General features: G+C 47.5%; 1 protein-coding gene across 1 annotated transcript in view; it reads left to right on the forward strand.

Annotated features, from left to right (window-relative positions):
* Window positions 1-7,130: 7,130 nt before the first annotated feature.
* The window catches only part of EPAS1 (endothelial PAS domain protein 1), an 86,852-nt gene continuing 68,149 nt past the window's right edge, over window positions 7,131-25,833 (forward strand). The window contains exon 1 of the mRNA XM_003926750.4: window positions 7,131-7,391. Within this exon, the coding sequence (XP_003926799.1) occupies window positions 7,366-7,391 (26 nt within the window). The 5' untranslated portion in view covers window positions 7,131-7,365. The remainder of the gene's footprint in view (window positions 7,392-25,833) is intronic.

The following is a 25,833-nucleotide window of genomic DNA, read 5'->3' on the forward strand; positions in this document are numbered from 1 at the left end:
CTTTCTCTCCCTCAATCCTCCTTCCCTCTTTCTTTTCTAGCATGGATGAAATATCTCTTTGATTTTCCCTGGCCACAGCTGGTACTTCCCTCTTTGGTATCTTTGTCACCTTTCATGTAACCATCCCAGTCCCCTGGGATGGCAGCCCTCATGTTTCCAGAGGGGCCTCTCCTTCAGCTGGTCACTTATGATCCGCCTTCAGCCTCTATCTCCAGTTGTGCTTCCACCTTTTTCTGCCAAGGTCTTTTTGAAGAATCTCAGGTGGACAGAGTCCCCCTTAAAAATTGCTGGGCACAGTGGCTACTTGGGAGGCTAAAGCAGGAGAAATACTTGAGTCCAGGAGTTCAAGGCTACAATATGCCATGGTCACCCCTGTGAATAGCCACTACACTCCAGCCTGGGCAACACAGCAAAACCCCCATCTCTAAAATTTTGTTTTTAATCCTAGGTGGTTATTCTTATTTATTTATTTATTTTTGGGATGGAGTCTCTGTTGCCCAGGCTAGAGTGCAGTGGCACAGTCTTGGCTCTCTGCAATCTCTGCCTCCCAGATTCAAGCAATTCTTCTGCTTTAGCCTCCTGAGTAGCTGGGATTACAGGCACCCGCCATCATGCCTAATTTTTATATTTTTAATAGAAACAGGGTTTCACCACGTTGACCAGGCTGGTCTCAAACTTCTGACTTCAAATTATCCGCCTGCCTCAGCCTTCCCAAAGTGCTGAGATTACAGATATGAGCCACTGTGCCTGGCCTTAAGTGGTTATTCTTCTTGCAGGTTCCACATCTGGTACCTGCATGCTGTGTGTCATACTGGACCCTGTGATCACCGCCCAGATCTCCCCTCAGGAAGGAAGGACACATTCCCCAAGAGGCTGTTGCCCAAGGTCACAGCCTTTCCCCAAGGTCAGCCACCACCAATGACCGATCTATGGCAGGGGTAGAAAGGCTCCTTCATTTTGCCTTGGGACAACTCTGAAGGGCCATCCCAGCTTCAGATCTGGGCAGTGGGGGTCCACTTCTCTCTCTGATCCTGATTCTTCTCCTTTCCTCCACTGGGTGCTATCCCAAGAGCACTCTCTAATAAACCTTCCTCACGCTAATCTTCCCCCTCAGAGTCATCTTCCAGGAAACTCAACCTGCCACATGCTCCCTTGTATGATATAGGGAAGAGGGACTGACTTCCAAATGGAAACGTCCTCTACAATAGGCTACTTCAGCCAGCTGCTCACCAGTGGGCAGTCTCTTGCATTCTGCAAGCTCCAGGCAGAGCTATCAAGCTCCATGCATGCTCTCTGGTAAGGCCTAGTCATTGGACTTAAGAGAGAGGAGCAAGGTGTGTTCTCTCTCCATGGTATGGGGAGGAGAACTGATCACAATGTTGACAACTCAGTCCTAGAACTCCAACTTCGAGTCCTCTTCTGTATCAATCCATGTACTCCCTTGAGGTGGACGGCGGCTAGAAAAGGCATGCAAAATGATTTTTAAGGAGCTCTTTCTTGTGTTCTGCATTTTGGAAGTGGGAGTCGTTGGCATTGGCTGTCTTAGAAATTCAGTTGAAACTGAAGTAGGAAAGTCCCATTTTAACACTTTGCTATAGGCCAAAGCAATACCACAGGATAGGGAGGGTGTTTCTGACTGCCCCTGTGCTCTGTGCCTTAGTCGGCTAGGCGCCAGAGCAAACTGGATGCTTGGGACACAATGTCATCATTTTTAGTGATGCAGCACCTTCATTTCTGCTCATGCCTTTTTCTGAGGTGGGGCTGGCATCCTTCTTATCGGCCATTCCTCCCACATGGGTGTTATTTTATCACCTCAGAGGTGACATTCATTAGCCTGGCAGCTGGGCCAGTCCAGGCCAGTCTTCTCTGGGTCCTAGCAGTGGACATAGCTGGGACTCCAGGTTTTCTGGTTGTTCACCACCACCGAATTCTTACCACTCCTATCGTTTAGGCTATAAGATTTTGCTCTCAATTTTCACATTAAAAATTTTTAAGAGCATATCAATTGTATATATTTACCAATTTAAAAACTGTTTGTGGGGAGAAAAAGAATTACCATGTCAAAAGATACTTGTTGATTTTGGAAGCCTTAAAAAGTGTGTATTCAAAATCTGGGAAATGCAGTGTGTACCCAACTGAACTATGTCCTCTTGGAAGGAAGGAAACCACCTGTGCTCTCTTCCACCAGACTGATGTCTTACACTTTCTCTGAGGCAGCAGAGTACCTTGGCCCTGGACCAATGACTCCTTCACCATTGGCTGAATGACAGTTACAAACACACAAGACCCTTCATAAGCAAAACTTCACCCCTAAGCCTAGCAATGGAAGATGTTAGTCTTCAAGTCATCAGTATACAGGTGTGAGGAATGGAGAAACCGGGGTTCTTTAAAACTGCATCCTTCTTACCAGTAAGCAGTTAGGAATTCAAGTAGGAAAAAAAGTTTGACCCTTGCCTCAAAAAAAAAAAAGAAATTCGCAGGACTCTTTTTGAAAGATGACAAATTCTAGATTTGTGGGGTCAAAAGTCACAACACTTAAGATAGCGCACATGTCTGTGTGGACTATCTCATGACGTTGGCCCGAAGCCAAACATGGGGCATAGTTTTCTGGACCTGGAGTTCAGGGACAGGGAGTGTGAGGATAGAGTCTGTAGAGTCACAGAAGGCGCTGGTTTCATTTGGATGGAATAACATGCAAGTGTGAGGGAAGGAGTGACTCAGGCAAGGCTTTCCATAGAGGTGCCTCTGCCAGCTTGTCCTTTCTGCCATCTCTGCTCCCTACCTCCCCTGCTCTCTCCACCCCACAACCAACTAATAGCCAGACAAGGGTCCGATGGGTATTATATGAGATCACACATGTAGCAGGACAGGGACCAGTGTACTTGCACAACTCTTACAGGCCTCTTTTGCCTCACCCTGGTGGCGACTCCCATATGTGACAATGCATTGGAAGTTATAAGGTACTAATGAGATAGCCCATCTTTCTAAGAGCTCTTCCTGTTAGATCCCACCCATTGCAACCTAATTTCCAACCACATCCTGGAACATACTGTTACTTCGATGGGACTACTAAGGCCACCTTTCTTCCTCCAGCCCACTGCATCCCAGGTGCCTGCTCTCCGCCAGGTTTGTAAGTTAACACCTTATCTCTATCCCATTCTCCTGAGGGCACACCCTACAAAGAAGAGAGGAAGCAAGAGAACCAGACTTGTCCATTGCCAGAACAAGTAGGTGTTTCCCTAGTGCCACAGCTTCTGTCCCTAAACCATCCAAACCAGAGTTGGGAGGCAGGTAGGGAGATTTGCTGGGAGGTGGGCAGTTCGCTCCCATTTTAAGTAGCTTGGGAGCTTTGCTTACCAGTGTCCTCTGCTGCCCTCTGTGGCCACAACATCAGCGTCTCTAAAGATACCCCTCTAAATCCGGCGACCCAGCTCCCTCCCTGTGCATCACCTTTCAAAGCTTTTCTCTTTTAGTTCTTCAAGGGCTCTAAAAGTAAAATTGGATGTACCCTAGCCACAGCCTGCATCTGCTTTGCACTCTCAGCTCCTTCCTGCAAAAGTCGTTGAGCTGAATCCTGGAAGAAATCTTGTCATTAGGCCACCTTGCTCTTCTCTAAGCAAGTCTGGATCCAATCCTTTTGAGGATTATATAGAGCTTTTGGTGAATCTCAGACACTGCCCAAATCCCAAACTTAGCCAGGCATGGTGCCTCATGCCTATAATCCCAGCACTTTGGGAAGCCATGGTAGGTGGATCACATGAGGCCAGGAGTTTGAGACCAGCTGGCCAACATGGCAAAACTCCAACTCTACTAAAAATACAAAAATTAGGATGGGCATGGTGGCTCACACCTATAATCCAAACACTTTGGAGGCCAAGGCGGGTGGATCACCTGAGGTCAGGAGTTCAAGACCAACCTGACCAACATGGTGAAACCCCGTCTTTAAAAAAATAAATAAATAAAATACAAAAATTAGCTGGGCGTGGTGGTGCACATCTGTACTCCTAGCCACTTGGGAGGCTGAGGTACGAGAATAGCTTGAACTCGGGAGGTGGAGGTTGCAGTTAGCCAAGACTGTGCCACTGCACTCCAGCCTGGGTGACAGAGTGAGACTCTTAAAAAAAAAAAAAATCCCAGACTCAGTGCCAGCTGTTTGTCTTAGCTTGGAGACCTGTCACTTATAGGGTGCAGGCTGGCCAAGAGGAAAGAGCTATATAATATAGTTGATGTGCTCTCTTTTTAAATTTCCAGTCTTTAAGTTCAAGGGTACATATGCAGGATGTGCAGGTTTGTTAACATAGGTAAATGTGTGCCATGGCAGTTTGCTGCACAGATCATCCCATAGTCCAAGTGTTAAGTCCGGCATCCATTAGCTATTCCTCCTGATGCTCTCCCTCTCCCACCCCCAACCCTCCAACAGGCCCCAGGGTGTGTTGTTCCTCGCAATGTGTCCATGTCTTCTTAGGTTGATGTGGTCTTGAGTGATGCTGCCTTGCCTTTCCTCCTTAAAAATAAGAACTAAGGCCGGGCATGGTGGCTCATGCCTATAATCCTTGCATTTTGGAAGGCCAAGGTGGATCATGAGGTTAGGAGTTCGAGACCAGGCTGGCCAACATGGTGAAACCCCGTCTCTACTGAAAATACAAAAATTAGCTAGGTGCAGTGGCAGGCGCCTGTAATCCCAGCTACTTGGGAGGCTGAGGCAGGAGAATCTTGAACCCGGGAAGTGGAGGTCGCAGTGAACAGAGGTCGTGCCATTGCACTCCAGCCTGGCACCTGGTGACAGAGTCAGACTCTTATCTCAAAAAAAAAAAAAAAAAAAAATCTAAAAATCTAAAAATCTAAAAATCTATGTTCTCTATGGGTTAGAGGTGCTGCTCTGATCTGTCGAGCACAGTCCAGGACTCTGTTGTAGTGAACTACTGTAGACACCTGGAAGTCACCAAGGTGCCCCTTTCCTTCACCCTAGTCCCAAGTGAGGGAAATAAGCTCTCTAGAGAGTAAGTTCCCTAGAGAGAGATTTGCAGTCTTTGAATTCGTTGACTATCAACCTGTATAAGTGCTCCGCGGCTCCGAGAGCCCAGGAAATGAGAAAATACGTCTACTTCCCGGCTGGGCACGGTGGCTCACGCCTGTTATCCCAACACTTTGGGAGGCCAAGGTGGGCAGATCACTTGAGGTCAGGAGTTCGAGACCAGCCTGGGTAACATAGTGAAACCCCCGTCTCTACTAAAAATATAAAAATTAGCCGGAGGTGGTGGTGGGCACCTCTAATTCCAGCTAGTCCGGAGGCTGGGGCACGAGAATCGCGTGAACTCGGGAAGCGGAGGTTGCAGTGAGCTGAGTTTGGGCCACTACACTCCAGCCTGGGTGACACAGCAAGAATCAAAAGAAAGAAAGAAAGAAAATGTCTACTTCCCAATTCTTCGTCGGTTTTTCCCCTTTCTCCACTCTGCCTTCTCCATGCTCCTGGAAAGTATCTCCCCAACGCTTCCTGTTCACACGGGGGAAAATACGTGTTCATTTTTATTATGGCGCTGAAACCTACCCTTCTCCCCAAATCGTTTATGTAGCCTGTTCTAGTATAAAATGTGGTGAGAGGCTAAAGGGAGAGATATAGACCAGTTCTCTTGCCCTCGCTTTCTCTTCAAGTTACTCTTGTGAAACTCATGGGTCCTTCCACAAGCTTCAAAAACTAATGGCGTCCCCTATCCTCTCCCCAGATGTTCCTGCCCCATTGTCGGTAGGAGGTGGGAGACAGCTTAGCGCGGAGCAAGGGAGCACCAGGGCCCGGAGATCGAAGGTAGCGTCAAAAGCGCAGCTGGAAAATCCTTGAGCTCTAACCGTTGCCTGCGTAAGCCCTTAAATCTAGCAATTCCCAACACCTGTAGCCTTTGCATTTCCCAGGACTTCAATCGACCCTGGCGACGGAGAGGACAGGGCTGAGATGCAGCGACTTGACGGCACAAGGCCAACTCTGTCACTCCAAGATCACGCTAGGGAACCAGACTGACTTCTCCAATTCTGAACTTGCCGGGCCCGCGCAGAAGCGGCGGTGTGCGGAAAATGGGGGCAGAAAGTCGGACGGCTCACGGGCTCTCCTCTCCCGCATCCCCGCCAAAACCAAACCGCCAGCCACAAGCCCGCAAGCAGCCAACGTGCTGGGAGAGGGAAGGAAGAGCAGGCGCAGCTCTGTATCAATTTCCTTGCGCTGTTTCTCCCAAACAGTAAAGTCAGCTGCGTCCCGCCGAAAAAGGCTTTATAGCCCACGTCCGAAACGCGGGAATCAACCCCACCTGGCCCGAGGGTCACGCCAAGGGGCCAGGAACGCTGGAGCGCAGCAGCTTGGAGGGGCTCCGCGCAGGCCGGGCGCTGCCCGCGGTCCTGCCCTCTTCCCAAGGACACGGCGCGGGTAGGAGGACACCGACGCTGTGGCGCAACTACCGCCCCCCGCAGCAGTCCCAGAGCCCGGCTCCCCGCCGCCCCTCCGTCCCGCGCAGGCTGCGTCTCCCCTGCACGGAGTCGCACCCCGCTACCCGCCGCCCAGACAACCTCATAAACAAGTCCTAGAAGTGCGGAGGCAGGAGGTGGGGCGGGCGGGCGGCCGCGGAGCGCAGCGCGGGGGCAGGGGGCGGGCCGGGGTCAGGGCAGAGGCTGCGGCCGCGCCTCCCCATTGGCCGGGACGCCGTGGGCTGCCCGAGCGCGCGGTGCGGGCGGGGCCTGCCGGCGCTCACCCGCCTCCATCCCCGCGCCCGCCCAATGCCCGCCCCAGGCCCGCCCTGCACCAGCCGACGGAGATTTTAAAGTGGGCTGGCGGCCGCGGGAGCTTTACACTCGCGAGCGGCCCGTCGCACAGCTCGGGTGCCTGCCGCGCTCCCGCCCCAGCGCTCCTGTGGCGGCCGTACAATCCTCGGCAGTGTCCTGAGACTGTATGGTCAGCTCAGCCCGGCCTCCGACTCTTTCCTACCCCCAGCATTCGAGCCACTCTTTTTTTTTTTTTTTTTTTTTTTTTTTTTTTTTTTTTTTTTCTTGAAAACTCGGAAAAGTGACTCGTTTTTGAAGGAAAAAGGAACTTGGGTTTCCTTCTCGCCGTCCTCTTTTCGGGACTGACAGCCTCCACCCACTCCTTCCCCGGACCCCGCCTCCGCGCGCAGGTTCCTCCCCGTCACCTTTCTCCACCCCCGCCCCCGCACCTAGCCAGCCGCGCGCCACCTTCCACCTGACTGCGCCGGGTGCAAGGGACCTGCGCACACCTCGGACCTTCACCACCCGCCCCGACCGCGGGAGCGGACGAGGGCCAAAGCTCCCACCCGCCAGGGAGCCCAGGTGCTCGGAGTCTGAACCTCCCAAAGGCCCACAGCGACAATGACAGCTGACAAGGAGAAGAAAAGGTAAGTGGGCGTCCGGGCCGACTAGGGGGCCGGTCGAGGCCAGGGCCGGGCTGCGCGGGGCAGGCGCGACCGAAGCGGTTGGGAGAGGGGTGCGGAGAGGTCTTCCGAACTCTAGGCTCAGTTTGGAAAGCTGCGAGGGGGAGAGCAGGTACCAGGTTTGGGGACTATGAGCTGCGGCTTCGCATTGGAGAGTTCTGTGGCTCGGAGGAGCTGGGAATCCGCGCGCGCAGTGTGGCCAGGAGGCCGAAGGAGATGGCCTGGAGGTCGGAGGTGCTTTCACTGTTCCTCCGAAAATCTCCCAGCCGCCACGCACCAGCCTACCGCGGCTACCGGCCCTTGGAAATGTTTGTGGGTAGTTTTCCTCCACTTTCTCTGATCTCTCCTGCTAGGGCAGCATCCACGTCCTTTTTTCCTCTGGATTCCCGGGGTACTTCCAAATGCGCTCCTATGCCGGCGCCGCACCCCATATTGGCAAGTGGGAGGCGGAGAGCGGCTCAGGGACAAGATCGCGCAGAGGAGCCGGGACCCTTCAGGGGGCTCCACTCCCGGGCTCCAGACCCCACCGAAGGTTGGAGAACCCACTTCCTTCGTGCCGCACCTTGACTCCAGGGAGAGTCGGTAGTGAGTGACCTGAATTGCCCTGTGGGGGCAGGTGGTTCGGCGTGTAGGGAGCGGACGGCAACACTGGGCGTCCCTGGCAGGTCCGAGTGTCTGTCTCCTAAGAGGACAGAGAAGGGCAGCCACGATCTGCCCGCCTGCCCTCGCGAGCCTCTCGGCACTGGGTGAGAGGCAACTCCGGCCAACTCTCGCTGCCCTCCCGCCCTCTCCCGGCCGCTCCCAGTTCGGCCGGGCCCCGCGCTACCCGAGCGAGGATGCGAGCCCCCTGAGCGGCCGCGCAGAAGCAGGTAGGGCCTCACCTTCTGCAGATGTGTGCGGCTCGCCGCCTGTCCCCTCACTCCTCCTGTCTTCACTCCTGCGGCCCCAGTGGCCTGGAGCTTCCAGCCCGGTGCTTGGCCGCGGTTTGGAATCCAGCGCTCGGCCAGCTAAGCCTGAGTCGCGGGAAGCCAGCGGCGGGCGGCAGTGAAGAGGTGCGAAGATGAGGAGGACCGAGTCGCGAAGGGAGCGAGGTGACTGGCCTGGAGGGCTCACTGCCGGAGTTCATTTGCTCTTGCTCCAACTTCCACTACGGGACTGGAGCCAGAAACCGTGTATCCTCCGGTCTTAAGTGGCGGTTCCCACCTCGGGGCTCCGATAAGGATTTGATAAACGGGAGCGAAACGCGCCTGTCCTGGCTTGGCGCCCGGGCCCTTCACTGCGGGATGGCTACGGGAGGGGATTGGGCGCTACTCCCCTTTCCTGGCGCGTCACCTTTGCGCCTCCAGAGCCAAGACAAGTGAAGGAGCGCTGAGCCCGCAGCCGCCTCATCGCCGGGGCCCTCGGAGCGGTCCTAGGGTTTTCCATCTCTTTTGAGGGCAGCAGAGCAAGAAAAAGACTCTTAAGTTTCCAATGTATTTTGTAAAAATCAATCAGAATGCCAATAGTAACCACTGAACCATCGAAAAACAAAGCTGTAGACAGCCCCTCTGCAGGCGCTCTTGGGTCCGGAGCCGGCGAGGGAACTTGTGTATTTTACAATTGGGATGCCTATCGGGAATGTGGCAATCACAGAGGTGGGGCTCGACCGTAATCTTGAAAAATGTGTGAAGTGTCAGCTCCTCCTGCACGCCTTAGCCCGGTTCTGTGCAGTTTTGTACCGCATATGCCGAGAAACTTGGGAGCAGGGGGAAAATGATTTCGACACACCCGGCTACAGTACCTGCTTCCTTAGCGGGCTGGCGGAGAGAGGGAAGGAGCAGGAATGGGAGCGGGAAGAACGTTGCGTAATTAGACTCCCAATTATTGGCGAGAGCGGCCGCTTTAAGAACTACTGTGGGGACTGCCTGAGAAACGCCTTGGAGGCCGCTGTGTGAGCTGCGGCGCTGGGCTGGTAGCCACGCCAGGGTGTCCGCCCTCTTCGACCTGCCTGGGTTTTTGTGCTGCAGAATGGCAGGGTAAAAAGCGTGTCCTTCACCATCCAGAGTCCCTTTAGGGGTTGTCCAATTCCTGTTGGACTAATCGTTTTGAGATTCGTTTACTTTTCGTGCTTGGGTCTGCTTGCTGGCTGCAGGCTTCTTTTAGGGACCAACATGTAATTAAAATATGTGAACCAATACATTGAAAGTTGGTGTTGTCACGTTAGTGGCTGTTGTAGCTTTTCTGAGTGCCTCACAAGGGCGGTGAGGGGGCTCTCTGCTGATGATTCTGCCCACCAGTTCTTAAATTTTGTGTTTCTTTGGTTTAGCAGAGCAATTTCTTCCCCCAAATGCAATATGGGCAGAACATTTGGAATATTCCTTTTAACAATGGCCCCTCAAGAAGTGGGCAGATTATTTTGTTCTAAAACGATCATGTGTCGATAAATATGTTAATGTTTAATAATAGTTTGCTTTCTGAACGTTGGTTGGCTGGCGGCCTCGATAGTGCCCGTTTCGGTGGTAGTGGGCATTTGCAATGATCATAGATTTCAGAAACTGAAGCCTGGTGGGGGTACTGCACTTTCTCCCCTTTTTGTGCACCTATTTATCAGGAATGAAGTGGTCTAATTAACCAGCCAGGCTTCCTGATTCTAGGGAGAGCTAGAAAGTGTCTGGATGATTCACCTCTTCAGTCCTTTCACTCAGAAAAAAAAAATTGTGGAAATTCTGGGGTGCATGAGGTTTGGGGAGTGGTTCAGGCAAAATGTAAATGAGATCATTGGATAATCAGGGATCATAGTCCAGTCCCAAAGCCAGACCTAGTTCCAGGCCCTTTCCAGGAGTGCTTATGCAGTGTTGTGCAGTACAGGGCTAGCATGGAAGGGGAACCGGAGACACCCGGATCAGAAGTTTTCAAGCTATCTCCCCCTTCCGCGACAGCTGGACTTAATTGTTCCTCTGCTAAAATCCAATTAAACTCCATAATTATTCCAACTCTGAAGGGAAAAAATATTGCTGGATAGTTTCTCACAATTCAAACATATATTTAAATAAGTATTCCCTCAACACTTGATACTTGTTTCCATTGTATTACCAGCAATGCAGGATGATACAAAATTTATGTAACACATTGTTGGTTTGGGTATTTAAGTTTTAATTCATACAACTTTCATGAAGTTCAAAAGAATGCCATCTTTTTTCAGTGGTGCTTATAGGGCGCCTAGAATTATTTTATAATGGAAAATTATAAGATCTGATCTAGTCAGACTTTTCTCTTTCTGGATAAGGAAACTGATGCCCAGAGGGGTTAAAAGACTTTTCCAGTCACAAGGAAAATTAGTGCGCAGTGGATCATCCCAGCACTTTGGAAGGTGGAGGTGGAGGTGGGTGGATTACCCTGAGGTCAGGAGTTCGAGACCAACCTGGTCAACATGGTGAAACCCTGTCTTTTATTAAAAAGACAAAAAAATTAACTGTGCATGGTGGCAGGTGCCTTGTAGTCTCAGCTACTCGGGAGGCTGAGGCAGGAGAATCGCTTGAACCCAGGAGGCCGAGGCTGCAGTGACCTGAGATCAGGCCACTGCATTCCAGCCTGGTCAACAGAGTAAAACTCCATCTCAAAACAAAAACGAAAACAAAAACAAAAACAAAACAAAACAAAACAAAAAACAGAACTGTAGCTTATTATTTTCAATTAAGTATGTATTTTTCGGCCGGGTGCGGTGGCTCACGCCTGTAATCCCAGCACTTTGGGAGGCCGAGGCAAGTGGATCACCTGAATTCAGGAGTTCAAGACCAGCCTGACCAACATGGTGAAACCCAGTCTCTTAAAAAAAAAAAAAAAGTATGTATTTTTCTGTTTTTCACAGGAGTGTATTCCAGCCTTGAAATATCTCTAGATAGTGAGGATGATTTCCAAAGGAGTAGAGTGCCCTCCCCATCACCACTCTCAAACCACTGAATCTTATAGAAAGGAGATTTGCTTTTCTAGATAATTATCAATGCCTTCAGGCTGCAGTAGAAGCGATTCTGTTAGCTTTTTGCAAAACAAAACAAAAGAAAAAGAAAAAGAAAAAAAACCAGAGTTGAATTGATGCTGTTCCCAGGGTCTGTAAACTTTGAGAAGTGTGAGTTCATTGTTTTAGTTAGAAAAAAATTTACTTATATAGGTAGATGTCATTAAACAAAACCAATGCAAGGACCGCTCCCCAGTGGAACCGACGGCTTTGTGAGATAGAGAACATTCAAGCAGCTGCTAGATTGATTTTTGTAATGGGTGAGTTGGCATTTTCACTAGGAGTGAAAACCGTGAGACTAAAACAGTTTAATTTACTTAGAATGTCTGTTTCTCTGCCTGCCTGTGTGTATGTGTTGGGGCGGAGGGGGTGATTCTCAACTTTCTAGGAATTTATTGAGTAAAGTGTTTAGAAATGGAAGGAACCAATTAGATAATTTCAGGATTAATTAGATAATTCAGGATTTTAGGCCCATATATTAGAGAATACTTGCTGTCATTAATTGTCTCAAGATTTAGGTGTTTCCGCTTTTCAGGAAACCTACCTAGTAGTTTGTTGGGATTTTGTTTTCCCTGGTTCTACCCTATGCCAACCTGCTAGTTTCCCTTTTTGTATTAGCCTGATGAGTCTTTCCTTTTGCTTTCATCACTGGTAGTTCCTAACAGGTCTAGTTCTTAGCAATATTAGCCCACGGGGCCCCGATACTCTATGCTGCCACCTCCCTGCCCCCAGCACCATGTTGCCTGTTCTTGTGATGGACACCAGCTCTGATATTCACCCTATGATATAATTCTTAAGATGACAAACCTATATTGAACATCTACTCTTAATCTGGCTAAAATGCTGAAGAGAATACTAAGAAATAGGGAATATGGTCCTTGTCATCAAGTTGCTTAGTCTGATTAGGAAAGAAAAAAGGAGACACAAGGAAGCTTAAGTGAAAATATAAGGAGCTGGCAGCCTACATGTGACTTTTCTGTAGACTCTAATACTTTGAAGCGAAAGATAAGCTCTGAGTGGTATTTCAGGTAATAACTGCACCCCCCCCCCATACACACAATTATTCAAGAGTATTATGTGTATTTACGAGTGGAGAAATTTGTTCCTAGTGTCCCTGGAACCACACAGGGGTAGGTGCTGATCACCAGCTTAAAGACTGGCTCAGAAGGAAGGTCAAGTGGGAGAAGGCAGTGTTTGGGGGATAATGAGAGGAAGGAAAACACCCAGGGCTCCCTATGGTGTATTCCTTATCATGTATTTCAACACCATACACAGAAAGGCCCCTGAAATGGAATGTTTGCTGTTCTTTACACAGTTGCTTTGGGTGGGGACATAGAGGGAGGGATCTGATGGGGCTCTGCAGACGACAGGGTTAGTGATTTCTGTTCCCCTGAGAATACCAGTGGAGACAGCTATGACTCCACGAAGTCCAAGAAGGGAGAGGGAGCTTCTTAATCAGGCTTTGTGAATGGGTCTCAGAGGCTGGCGTGTAAATCTCTGAAACTGTGTGCAAGGCATCATGTATAGAAGCAACTTGTTCTGAAGGAAGTCTGTTCAGCTCTCAATAGCTTTTCAAAAGTTCTAGGATATGGAAAAGATAAGCCTTTGCTCTTAGATGTCTGGTTTGGTGCCTGCTTTATGTTTCAGAATCTTTCTGTTCAGATCCCAGACAGTTCTGTTTCACTGCCATTGCCTCTCCCTGTGGTAGAGAACAGGGAGGAGGATGGTGTGTGCATCTAGTGAAGGTTCTCTGGCGCAGCTTAACTGTCCCTGTCCCTGGCTAGCGTGTCTGTCCGCCTACATGTCTGCCAGTCTTGGGAGGACAAGGAGCTGAGTGCCCTGCACAGGGTTAATACTGGTATGATTGATTTCGTTAATGTTTCTGAAAAATGACTGTGAAAACAAATTTATCCTCAAATGCTCCATCCTCAAACAGTTATTTGGAGGACCTTCATGTTCTAGGAATGTATGTGTTCTTAATAGAAATCATATTTGCATCAGGACAAAACAAAAAGCTGACAGTCTTATGTGTGCCAGTGCTGTCCTCAGAACTTTACGTGGATTAACTTTTTAATCCTGTGAGATAAGCCCTGTTACTATCCCCACTTCACTGATGGGAAAGCTGAAGTCTAGAAAGGTTAACTGCCCAAGGTCATATAGGTTGTATGGGCAGAGCTGGATTTGATCTGAGGAAAGGAGCTCCCCACATTCTGTCCTCTTAATGGGTGTTCCATACGTCCTTACCTTACTGAATATAGCTATAAAGTATTTAATATCGCATCTGACTCACAATAAGTGCTCTATAAATGATAACTGCTCTTGTTGTTTTCCTTATATTATTGTGATTACTTTTCTTTTTTTGTGGTTCATCAACTGTATCAAACCTCACAAGCAGATAGGGACTGAAGATCTGAAAGGCCAACATGGAACTCCTGGAATTTCTTATTTTTCATGGGTTTTCCTTGACTCTGACAGAAGGGGGTTCTCTCCTGCCCCAAGGAGTTCAAAGCTTTCCACCTCCCACCCTTCAGTGGTGGCAAGACTTCAATAACTACTTCAGCCTTCGGACTCCATTGTGCAGGAGAACCTGTTAGAAGCTTTTCCTCTGTGGCTTCTGAAGAACCATCAAGATGCACAGGACTTCCTGTGGCTCTTTTGATCTTTTGAAATTGCAAGCACAGGAAGGAAGGAATGGATAGGGGGATAAAGAATAGCTATGATTGTCGTGATAATAGTATGTTGCATTTCTATTAGAGCCCTTTCTCTGATGAGTCCTGAACCTTCACAGCCATCACACTACTGGCCTCTGCACTGTGAACCTAGAGGGTTCCTTGAGCTTTTCCAGTGCTGTAAAACAGAACTGCACAGACACTATCTTAAAGAGAGAGAAGCAAGCCATGTTGGCAGCTGTGCGTCACAGTCCATGTGGTGGTCATCCATGGGTACGTGCCCCTAGCAGCATCTGTGATTTTCAAGTAGCTATTGGGTGTAATTTGGTGCCCATTGTCTGGTCCCACTGTTGGAAGCCACAGAACTGATCTGATGAAAGCATAAAGTCTATAATAGTGGCGGGACCATTTCTGAGAACCCTGGAGCTGAAGAGGCAGGTGCAGGATGGACAAAAATGTTATGTACTTCTAAGTGACCTTGTTTTTTTGAATTTCTTAAGAAATACCTGTTCGCTTGACTGCCTTAGGCTGTTTGCAGGGGCCACTTGTATGTCAGCAAAACTCTTACTATATGACGTCACTACCAGAAGTTCCACATGTTCCCAGGAGGCACATTTCCCATTCCCCCACCCCCACCCCAAACTTGGAAAGATTCTTCAGTTTTAAAGTCATAAGTAATTTCCATGCCAGATAATGATCCTGTGAACAGATCCTTTTCTCATGTGGAAAAATATTTCAGAAAGGGTGTCTTATCAATGAGAAAAATGACCCCATTAAAACATATGTCTATTTGCCATGTACTCATCTGACATTTTCTCAATTCTACAAAGCCATGGAAGTGGATTGTTAGATTCTTATTACACTCCTAGTGAGTTCTTGAACTGCCTCCCCTCCTGACCTGCACCCCCAGCCACGGACCTATCCAATTAAAAAAAACTAAGGAGCCAGGCGCAGTGGTGGCTCACACCTGTAATCCCAGCACTTTGAGAGGCTGAGGTGGGCGGATCACCTGAGGTCAGGAGTTCGAGACCAGCCTGACTAATACGGTGAAACCCCCATCTTTAAAACAAAACAAAACAAAACAAAAACCAAAAAACAAAAAACTGAGAGATAAGTGGTAGCAATCATAACAAATTGGTGATTTTATCTGGTTGGGCTGTGTAATTAAACACATGGGCAGGAAAGTGGATCCATTATGTTGTACTCATGATTGTGGTGCTGAAGGTAACCCCCGTTGCCCCGTAGGCTGCCCCCAGAAGCATAGGGTACAGCTAATAGTATTCTTAGAAGTTAATCAACTCTGTAATAGCTTTAGTTGGGTCTTTTGTCTGAGGTGCCCTGATGTTGGCCTATGACTATGGGGAGTCAGTGGTTTGTTATGAATAAGAGGATACATGAGCGGAATCTGAGAAAGTTCAGAAGCATTTTGTAAGTTGTTTAAAATACATCCGTTGAAGTATATGATTATTTTTTGGTAATCATTTAAATCATTGTGCTGTGTGTCTAGCCAGATAGTATTTATCTGTCTCTCGATGTTGTATTAGTGTAGTATTAAAAAATACACATATTTTACTCTTGATAAAAACTTTGCATACTGTCGCCACTTTGTATAAGATTTGTCCTGACTGCCTCTGGGTAGTGGGCAGGGAGCAAGCAAGAAGAGCAGCACGATTTCTTTCCTTTATATTTGGGAAATGGGGGTGCTGAGAGAAACAAGCCACACTGTGTGAAGCAAAACCTAGAAGTAGACCCAGGTGTCCATGGTGAGAGAAGGCCCATGTGTACCCCCTTGGGCTCCTGTTACAAGGTAATGAGCCATGAGCACAAAAGGGTGACTCAGAATTCAGTGCCAGCCATTCTCATTACTAATGAGTAATTACAGCAAATATTTACAGGCCTCCTTCCTACCTTTACGACTTCCTGTTACTGAAGCACTTTGGAGTATTGAGAAAGATTGTCCTGGAAAAATACGTCACACACAGTTGCAGGAAAGAGTGCCTTTAAGCACACAGAAAAAATCAGTTACTTGGCTTTGTTTATGAATTCCATACCGAAACAACAGAAAATTGTGCCTTCTGAGGGACTGCTTGAGAATCCTTTCTTCTGCATTTCAAGACAAGATTTAAAAAATCACGTATATCAAATATTTGGGGAAATGAGACACAATGTTTTTAGAGAGTGTTCTAGAAATAATAAGACTGTGCAAGTTAGTATAGCAAAATTTTGGGTCAAAGCACGGATCATTTGATAAACTCTCTTTTATGAACATTACCTCTACAATATTTTTCTAAATGAAAATGATCATGCTTAACAGAATCAATCAGGATGGGAGGTAGAAGCATATCATTCACTTCACAAAGATTGGAGCAAATCCTCCTAATGCTCCTTTCCTGTATATTTAGTTAAAAAAGCACTCCAGTGAGATTGCTTTCTCAGTAAGTTTCTGTAAACCACTGTACCCTTGTATTTCTCTCCTGTGTTTCCAAGAGTTCTCAGATGCTATTTTCGAATGGCAGCGTTCACTCCAGTGCTGGCTGAGGTCGACAAAGCTAATTTTGGTGCCCAGGGTGAAGGAAGGGAGAAGTCCTCCGCAGAGCCAAAAGGACTCTCTGGTGCCTGGGTTTGGAGCAGTGTGGTGTTGCTGGACACACCACATTTCACCTTTAGAACCTTTATTTGTGTACTTGCACAACAAATGTTTACCCAGATATTAAGATAAGGAAAGTATGAAGGTCACATTTCACTGGTGACAAGAGAGCCTCTATAAATGTAACCATATCATGTGTAGCCGGAATCTGTCTTTTATTCTGTACCCAAGACTTAGGAGGAATTATTGGTGGGTGGGGCATGGGAGTCCAGGCTTTTCTTGATTTTTTGGCTTTCTTGCCATGACTCTGTTTGTCTTGCCTCAGCTGATGTGCCCCTCCCATTTGGTGAGGGCCTTTGTCATGGCCAAGACATCTAGGGAAGTCCTAGCCTGTGTGGCTGGGCATTGTGTAGTCCCCTGACTCTCTGGAGTCTTCTGGAGTTCCATGGAAATTAGCGCCCCTATGCATTTCCCTGCTGACTGACTGGAAGGTACCCTGGCTGCTGAGATTGCTTTCCTGGCCCCTCAGAAGAGGTCCACATGGTGCCAATCCTGCTGCTGTTTTAGGCTCCTTCAGCAGGACTGCCCTGTCCTCAGAGCACAGAGAATCTTCAGAGTGGGATAGGGGTTTCTTTTATGGATTTGGGTGTTTTTCTTAGGGATCTCCAAAGATCAGCTAGATACTCAAGAGCTTCACTGAAGACATGGGTCCTTGGCCTACTTTTCTTCCCAAGGGCAACCACCATGGCAGTGGGAGTTCGCCTTGCTGACTACAAGGGACCCCACCCCACCCCATTCACCATCATCCACTGTGCCTCCCAAGTTCCTAATACACAAGCCACCTCCCACAGCCTAAAAGGCAGTGCTGAAGTACTTATTCCCACCTCTAGTCCCTCACACCAGCTCCTCCATTTGGATGCTTTCCCCCTCCCTTTCTATTCAAATTTGTGAGCCCAGGCTTCCTGTCTTACACAAAATCACTAAGGAAGTATAGAAGTTTCCACACTGGCACCCCTACTCGCTGAATTACTAGCTTTTGGTTGTTTGCCAAAGAGCATGCTTATATTTCCTTGTTATCTAATGACACTTTATTTGTTTTTGCCTTTCTAACAATATAGCGTGTTGCTGAAGGGCAAGGATGTCTGATTTTCTGATGTGCCCTATTATACCTTGCTTTTTTTTTTTTTTGGCTCTGAAATCGTGCTTAGTTTTTAAAAAAAAAAAAAATCATAGAATTGCTTTGTTCATGTCCCTTGGGTTACTTTGAAAGCCTGCCTCTTGTGCTCTGCTTTCGTTCTTCATTCATGTAGATTTGACCCCTTATTTCCCTTTAAAAAGAAAGAAAAAGAAAAAAATAGTGGGACCACAGTCAGGTCTCATTGATATATGACTTTATATCAAACACAAACATCAGGCTAGTATTATATCAGTACTTCACTTCAAGAATCCCTTGTACACTAAGGCCAGTACAGCCAAACAAAATACTCCAGCTTAATCTCAAAGTTAAAAGCAAGATGGGGAAGTTGTGCAAGAGGGCACTAGCTCTCAGTCCAGAGATCATCTTCCCTGGGAAGCCTTCCCTGATTAACTGCACATTGGTTATCCTTGTGTTTATATATGGTCTTCAGTCTGTATTCTGTATTTTGTTATTTCTGTTGATGCTTTTACGACTTGCTTTTGAAGGTTGGGGGTGGTATATGTCCCTGATCACCACTTAAGTGGTAAGCCTTCAAGAGCAAGGACCCAGTCATTTTTTCCTATTCTTTTTTCCCCATAGAAGTCAGAATAGAGGTCTGTTTAGGTGCTCAGTAATTATTTGTAGACTGAGTAATTTTAATCTACGTCAGGAACTTTGGGAGCTTGGTGTAGAGAACAGGAAGCACAGGCAGACACTTTGCTCACATCAACCTAACTTATCCTCATTGGTTATCCACCATGCACATAGCAAGGTTTGTGGGGATCATCACTGTGTGTAGATGTTTATAGGTTCCCTCCCAAATTCAGGTGCCATGCTGTACAGTGAGGCTACAAAGAGGCATTAGATGGACCCTGCATTCAGGATCTCCTAAAATGATTTGTTTAAGCAATATAAGATGGTTTATGTTAATGGATGTCTAAGCTCTGTCTTTACAATGTTGCCGTCTTATTAGGAAGTCAAAACCAACTCAGATAAAACATTGAGCAAACAGTGTAAGATTGATAGTAATTAAGTGAGAGTGAGTAAGGGTAAATAGATCTTGTGTGCTAGGAACAGTTAGAAAGGGAAGTGATTAGGGTAGATTAGAGGGAGGTTTACTGGAGGAGCATGAAGATCTAGGTCTGTCTTGTAGATAAGGTAGAATTTGGATAGGCAGATGAGTATGGGGCATTCCATTTGAGGTGAATTGCATAAGTAAAATGAGGTGGCAGGAATAAACAGAGTGTGCAGGCCAGGACTGGTGAGCCAGTTCCTTCCAGAGCTGGAACTGGAGCTCTGTTAGCAGAAAGGAGATGAGGACCAGGCCTGGGCTGGTGTTGGGAAGTTTAGGGGCAGGCCTCCCTGTGTCATATTGTGATGGAATCTTTGGGTTGCCTTGGGGGCACGGGAGCAGCATATGCCTCTTCTGGCACATGAGAAGCTGCTCAGGGCAACTCCATTAGCTCTCCAACCAGGAGCCTGGCTCTAATGTGAGCACCAAGAGGGTGGCTGGAGGAGGCCATGGTTTATTTTCCATAATATTGACCTCAAAGCCTCCCCTGCTAGTCCTTAGTAAATCAGTCATGTGTGAATGTGCCCAAATCACTCTGATACATGTTTCTTTTTAGCCTTTACTGCCTTTCAGGGTACTACATGCCATGTCTGAGTCTCCCAGTCAGCAGAGTGGGAGCTGGAAGATGACGGCTTGCTGTATCCTAAAATAGCATCACATTCTCATGTTCTCTTTCTGATGGTAATGCCTTTGTCCCCTTCATTATTTGATAAGGCTCTCATTCTGTCCCTTCCTGCCCGTTCTCATTCTGGATTCTAGGTTTTTGAGTCTAACCATCACGGAACAGATTGAACAGTCCCTTCAACATCCCACTATTTTTAGGGAATGGAACAGCCAAATCCAAGTCAGACCATCCCTTTTGTCAGTTTCTACCAATAACTCTTCATTGCACACCGTGTACAGAGCACAGTGACCAAGCTGTTTTTGACCTTTTCCCCTAGTGTTTGGCCACCATATTCCCTAAAGCCCTAACTCTGAAGTTCTTGGGATGATACTGACAGAAGAGGGAGAAAAGGATCCGTCTTTCTGAAGTCAACTGGGTAGAGCATCTGGGGATTTTTCCTCAGGCAGGTGTAACCTTTCTCCTGGAGCAATTTAGAGGCACCTAAAGTCAAAGCTGAACACCTGTGGGCCAGGCTTTGGCCAGAGATCCCAAACCATTGGAGAAAATTCCATTCCAGGGACCAGTAGAGGCCAGCGGGTCTCATCCAAGTCACTTTAGATCACTCTGTCCCCTGGTACTTTGAGGGAGGCTATAACTCCCGAATACTTTTGGCTTAGAATTTAACCTCACAATGGCGACTGCATGATGGCCTCTTATTTCTTTTCTGTCCCTCTAGTGATCAATAAATGCTTGTAGAACTGGGAAACTGCTACCTGGCCCAGGCAGGATTGGTTGGTTTAATGACTCACTCCACAGTCATTCTCTGCTCACTGCTGCTGAGCCTCAGGCCGGAGACCAGGGAAGGGCCCTCTGGAGTCAGGTGGAAAGGAGCCTGGACTGTCAGAACCAGGAAGGGAATGCAGGTGCCAGAAAGCCCTGGAGCACAGTGCAGCCCCAGCTAAGGAACTAGTCTCAAGGATCTCCTAAGAACTCCCCTAGGCCAGAAAGTGTTATTTACCCAAATCTTGTCATGGCTAGAAATTTGAGTCTAGCATCTACCTTCTCACAGCTCCAGGTGGACCTCCAGAAGGAAAGGGAAGACGTCCTACCAAGCTAACCTGTGACTAGGTGTCTGTTAGGGTGCGACACCTATTAACGTATCCATGTTTATCCCTTTGTGTACATTTCCTTTTCTCTTCCTTTTTAAAGGAAAACGTCCTTTTGAAAAGTTCCAACTTTGCCTTTGCTGAACTCCTGGCAAGTACTTTTCCCCACCTTGGCTTGTGAGATGTTGAGACATGGGCACACCACCTGAGGGTGGTGTGGTCACTATGGCTGCCCGCCCGCCCAAGGCCTTGGGAAAGCCTGGTGAGCAGAAAACCCAGGCAGAAAGGAGTCTGGGTGACTATGAGTGATAATTTCTTTGTTCCTGAGCCATCTCTTTTGAGCACATTTAAAGCCATTTGCTATACCCAAATCAACATAAGCCTGGTGATTCCAGGCCACCTGTAGCTCCTTGTATGGCTCCAAATATTACCAGGGCAATGACGACAGCTTAATTCTTCTTGAGTTAGATCTTCAGGGCCAAGGCAGAGTACATGTTTATTTTGGAAAGAGACAAACTTTCACCCACTTGAATTTCTTTGCCTCCAAAATTAGCGTTAGGATGACCACAAGGGTTCTGTGTTTCTTGGCTTTTATCTTGCCAAACAGATTGTAATTGGTCCCGAGTCACCTCCTCTTTTTTTTGTGTCCCTGGCAAAGCCTACCTTCATATGGGGTTCAGAGGAGCCCTTGGGTCTCTAGGAGTTTGAAAGACTATTCTAGATCTTTTTCTACTGTGTGTGACCTAGGACAGGTAATTTAACCTTTAACTCCTTTCTAAATGGGGTTAGACATATTTGCTGCTTTCTAAGAGTCTATTATGAGTTTGAAATGAGCTAGAGTTTCATAAAACCACGCATTTTAAAGTATATTTTAAAAATCACTTTTGCAACTATTATCTCAGTAGATAGACCTTTGAAAAGTATAAAGAGCAGACATTCAAGACATCATTATTAACAAGCACAGCAATATAATCATTAGGCACATGATTGCCTGTTGATGTGATTTGGCTGCAGTTGGAAGGGAGCCTTAGGATAAGCTAGGAGACTCTTGCTCTCAGGCCTTAAAATTTCTCACTTGGCTGGGATTTTCAAAATTATTAGTTTTTGCTAATAATGGTTTTTGGGTATGAGTTCTGTTTTTGGCCATACTCCAAGATGTCAGGAAATCTGATTACACGGCGACCAAGGACACTTCCAGGATTCCGGATAAAGGGTCTGACCAGTTATACACCTATCTGGCCTATTTTCCCCTCCCATGTGGAGATGGAGATGGCTCATGCCAGATGTGATCCTGTTGAGAATGGGAATATCCCTTCAACTCAGTGCACCCAAATCACTAAACCTAAAGAGCTACATCTGTTATCATATCTGCTCCGGTCCTACTTGTTGCTTTGCATCTTACGAGCGAGACCTATTTGTTGGCTCCCAAAGAGAGCAGATGACTTGCCCAAGGTCTTTAAGAGGTCAGACAGCTATAAGCAGATTGAGAAACAGAGCGAAGGCTGACACCTAAAACATACCTTGACCTTCTGGTGTTACTAGGAGTGGGAAAAAGGAAGGCTTTGGGTGCAGATGCCCAGCTCTGCTATATACTGACCATGAGATACGACAGGCCACTCAGCTGTGGCTTCTGATCCTTCATCTGTAACATCTCTGATGTCCCTAATGCCTAAGCTGGCTCATCCCTCAGCCCCACCCGTGAGGCTGGCCTGCTGACTTCGGCCTTCAGGTCTCAGGTTAAATATCACCTCCTTAGGGAAGCCTTTTCTCACCTCCTTTAGTTAACTTCCATCCTATTTTGTTTTAACAGTACTTCCCACATGTTGTTATTTATTTGAGATGGTGTCTTGCTCTGTCACCAGGGTGGAGTGCAGTGGTGGGATCTCAGCTCTCTGCAACCTCTACCTCCCAGGTTCAAGCAATTTTCCCACCTCAGCTTCCCAAGTAGTTAGGATTACAGGCACACACCATCATGCCAGGCTAATATTTGTACTTGTAGTAGAAATGGGGTTTCACCATGTTGGCTAGGCTCCACTCATCTCAGCCTTCCAAAGTGCTGGGATTACGGGTGTGAGCCACTGTGCCTGGCCCCACATGTTGTAATATATTTGTTTGCTTATTATCTGCCGCCTTTGCTGCCCCCAGTTTATAAGCTTCATGAAGGCAGGCACCATGCATTACATGCTTACCACCATATCCTCAGGGTTTGGGGAAGCGCCTACACATAGGAGGTGCTTCTTAAGTGTTGAGTGAAATAATCTGGGGGTGTGGGGTCTTTGTCTTCAATATTATTATTTCTTATATTTGTTGAGTGCTTAATGGTTTTCAAAGTTCTTGATGTAGATTGAAGCTTTTGTCATTTTTGTCGTAAAGAAACAACTGAGGCACAAAAATGTGATCACAAAACCAGAGTGGCAGCGCCTACGTGAACAGCTCCCAGACCCAGACTCTTTACACAGACCCATGCTGTCTCTCTTGGCACTTTATTTTTCTGTCGTGGTGATGTTATTGTTTGTCTTGTTTGGCAATGTTTACACCAGAGGAGTAGAGACCATTGTATGTTGGTGGCGTCTGGAAATACACAACATAGTCCCAGGAGAATACCACTGTCGGTTCTTACCACAATTAGTAATTGTCAAGCGGGGGGCAGTGATTGGGTGGGTGTCACTCACTACATGGCTGGCTCTGTGTGTTGAAACGCCACTGCCTGCTCCTCCACAGATGCCAAAGGGATTGGGGGTCCTAGGACCACAGCCCCGTTTCCGCCCAGCCCTGGCTATCCCTACACTCAGATCTAGGTCCTTTCTGTTCGGGGAAAACGTCCTGTTGGTGTGTCTATTCCTGCTAGACAGCAAAGGCAAGTGCTAACCAGCATGATGAGCTCTCTGGGCCTCAGTTTCCTCATCTTCAAAATGGATTCGAAGATGGGAACCAGTCAAAATTGGCTCAGAGATTCCTAATAGGATTCCATCTCCATTTTGAAGTAAATTTCAAGTGCAGTTTGGTCCTGACTCCTGTTTCCACATGCTCCCTTAGAGGGAAGGAAGGTGGACTATTAAAGATGCTTGGTGGGGGGTTGGAGAAAGGAACTCCTCATACTCCAGGAGGAGGTTCTGTTGGAGTAGAGGGGCAGAGACTTGGAAGTCACTGTTGACCATGGCCCAGCCCACATCCATGACAACAGCAGGACCACCACCCTCAAGGAGGTGGGCTGGAGTGTGACAAAGTGGGCTGCCCAGTGGTTTCTACAAAAAGGGATACAGCTTACAGGAGGGGTAGTGTCTCCATCTCCTGATGCCAGGGAGAAGGAGGCAGGCTGCTGGGGTGAGGGAGAGCACCCTCAACTAGGTCACACGGCACTCCTTCTGTGCCTCAGTTTCCAGTTGTTAGATGGCTGCTGTGATATCTGCCCTGCCAGTTGGATTGGGGCTTCAAAATATCAACTATTGCAAAAGAAGAGGTTATGGCCACTGTGACTCATATACATGTACATGAACATATCTGAAGTTTTAAGGGCTGATACTGATGTGAGACAACCCATGAAGGCAATGCAGAGGGACTGTGTCCCTCGCTCTGAGACAGTGAGATAGGACTGAGCTGGAAAGCTAGTGGCCGTGACAGGAGCAGGTTTGAAAATCACTGAATGAAGTCATGTTGTACAGAGGGGGTGGGGGTGCGTACTGTACTGTGGGATGGAGGTGAGTCACGGTGCATAAGTGTTGGGGAGTCACCTTGAACTTGGGCCAAAAGAGTAGAAATATTGAGACTTGGGTTTATCTGCCTCACATCAGGTACATCAAGTTCTGGATGGCTGCCCACTGGCCAGAGACATGAGGTGGACGGCTCCCTTTTGCTGCCCTGGGAAGGCTTTCTGCTGGCTTTGGCCCCACTGAGCAAAGTCTGCTTGTTCACTGGAGTTCACACAGACTCCTTGCCAGGCCTGCCCAGAATCCTGTCTCCTCTGACTTCCTGTGCTCTTGCATAATATTTCCTTGCTCCTTGAATGGCTGGCCCCAGTGCAGGAGCAGCTCACTCACACTGCTGGACGGAGGGCAGGATGTAGAGGGAGGGCACGGATCTGCAAATGTCACCCAGGGGTGCTCTGGGCTCTGAGGGTGGAGGGCAAGAGGGGCAGAGTCCCCTCAAATTCTTTGGAAGATTATAGCACAGGGGGAATTAGGGAGGCCTTGGGGCCATGTGCACACACATCCATCTCCATGAATTGTCTTTCCTGTAAATTTATTTTTAAAGTTGCTAAGTTGTTTTCTTCTGATTATAAAAAATATACATCTTCCCCATAAAAAGTCATAGTAAAAGAAGGCATGGAGATAAAAATAAAAATCACCAAAATGTCACCACCCAGAGATAACCACTGTTAACTCTTTGGTGAACATACTTCTATATCATGAATATTGATATATAATTACAGAATACAACCATACTTCTAAGACATTGTAGGTTCATTCCAGGCCACTGTAATAAAGTGAATATCACAATAAAATGAGTCACATGATTTTTTGCTTCCTAGTGCATATGAAAGTTATGTTTACACTATACTTTAGCATTATGTCTAAAAAACAATGTACAAACTTTTTTTATTTTTTTTTGCAACAGTTTCACTCTGTCGCATGGGCTGGAGTGCAGTGGCATAGTCTCGGCTCACTGCAACCTCTGCCTCCTGGGTTCAAGTGATTCTGGTGTCTCAGCCTCCTAAGTAGCTCAGGCATGTGCTACCATACCTGGCTAATTTTTGTGTTTTTAGTAGAGATGGGGTTTTGCCATATTGGCCAGGCTGGTCTTGAACTCCTGACCTCAAGTGATCCGCCCACCTCGGCCTCACAAAGTGTTGGGATTACAGGCGTGAGCCACTGCACCTGGCCAACAATGTTTTAATTTCAAAATATTTTATTGTTAAAAGAAATGCTAACAATCATCTGAGCCTTCAGCAAGTCATGGTCTTCTTACTCATAGAGGTTCTTGCTTCCATGTCGGTGGCTACAGAACTGATTACTGTGGTGGTTGCTGAAGGTTGGGGTGGCTATGGCAATTCCTTAAGATAAGACAAGAATGAAGTCTTTCACATCAATGGAGTCTTACTTTCAAGACTCTGCAGCATGTGATGCTGTCCGATAGCATTTTACCCACAGTAGAACCTCTTTCAAAATTGATGTCAGTCCTCTCAAAACTTGCCACTGCT

The sequence above is a fragment of the Saimiri boliviensis genome, chromosome 1, assembly GCF_048565385.1.
Source record: "Saimiri boliviensis isolate mSaiBol1 chromosome 1, mSaiBol1.pri, whole genome shotgun sequence".
Taxonomy (NCBI): Eukaryota; Metazoa; Chordata; class Mammalia; order Primates; family Cebidae; genus Saimiri; species Saimiri boliviensis.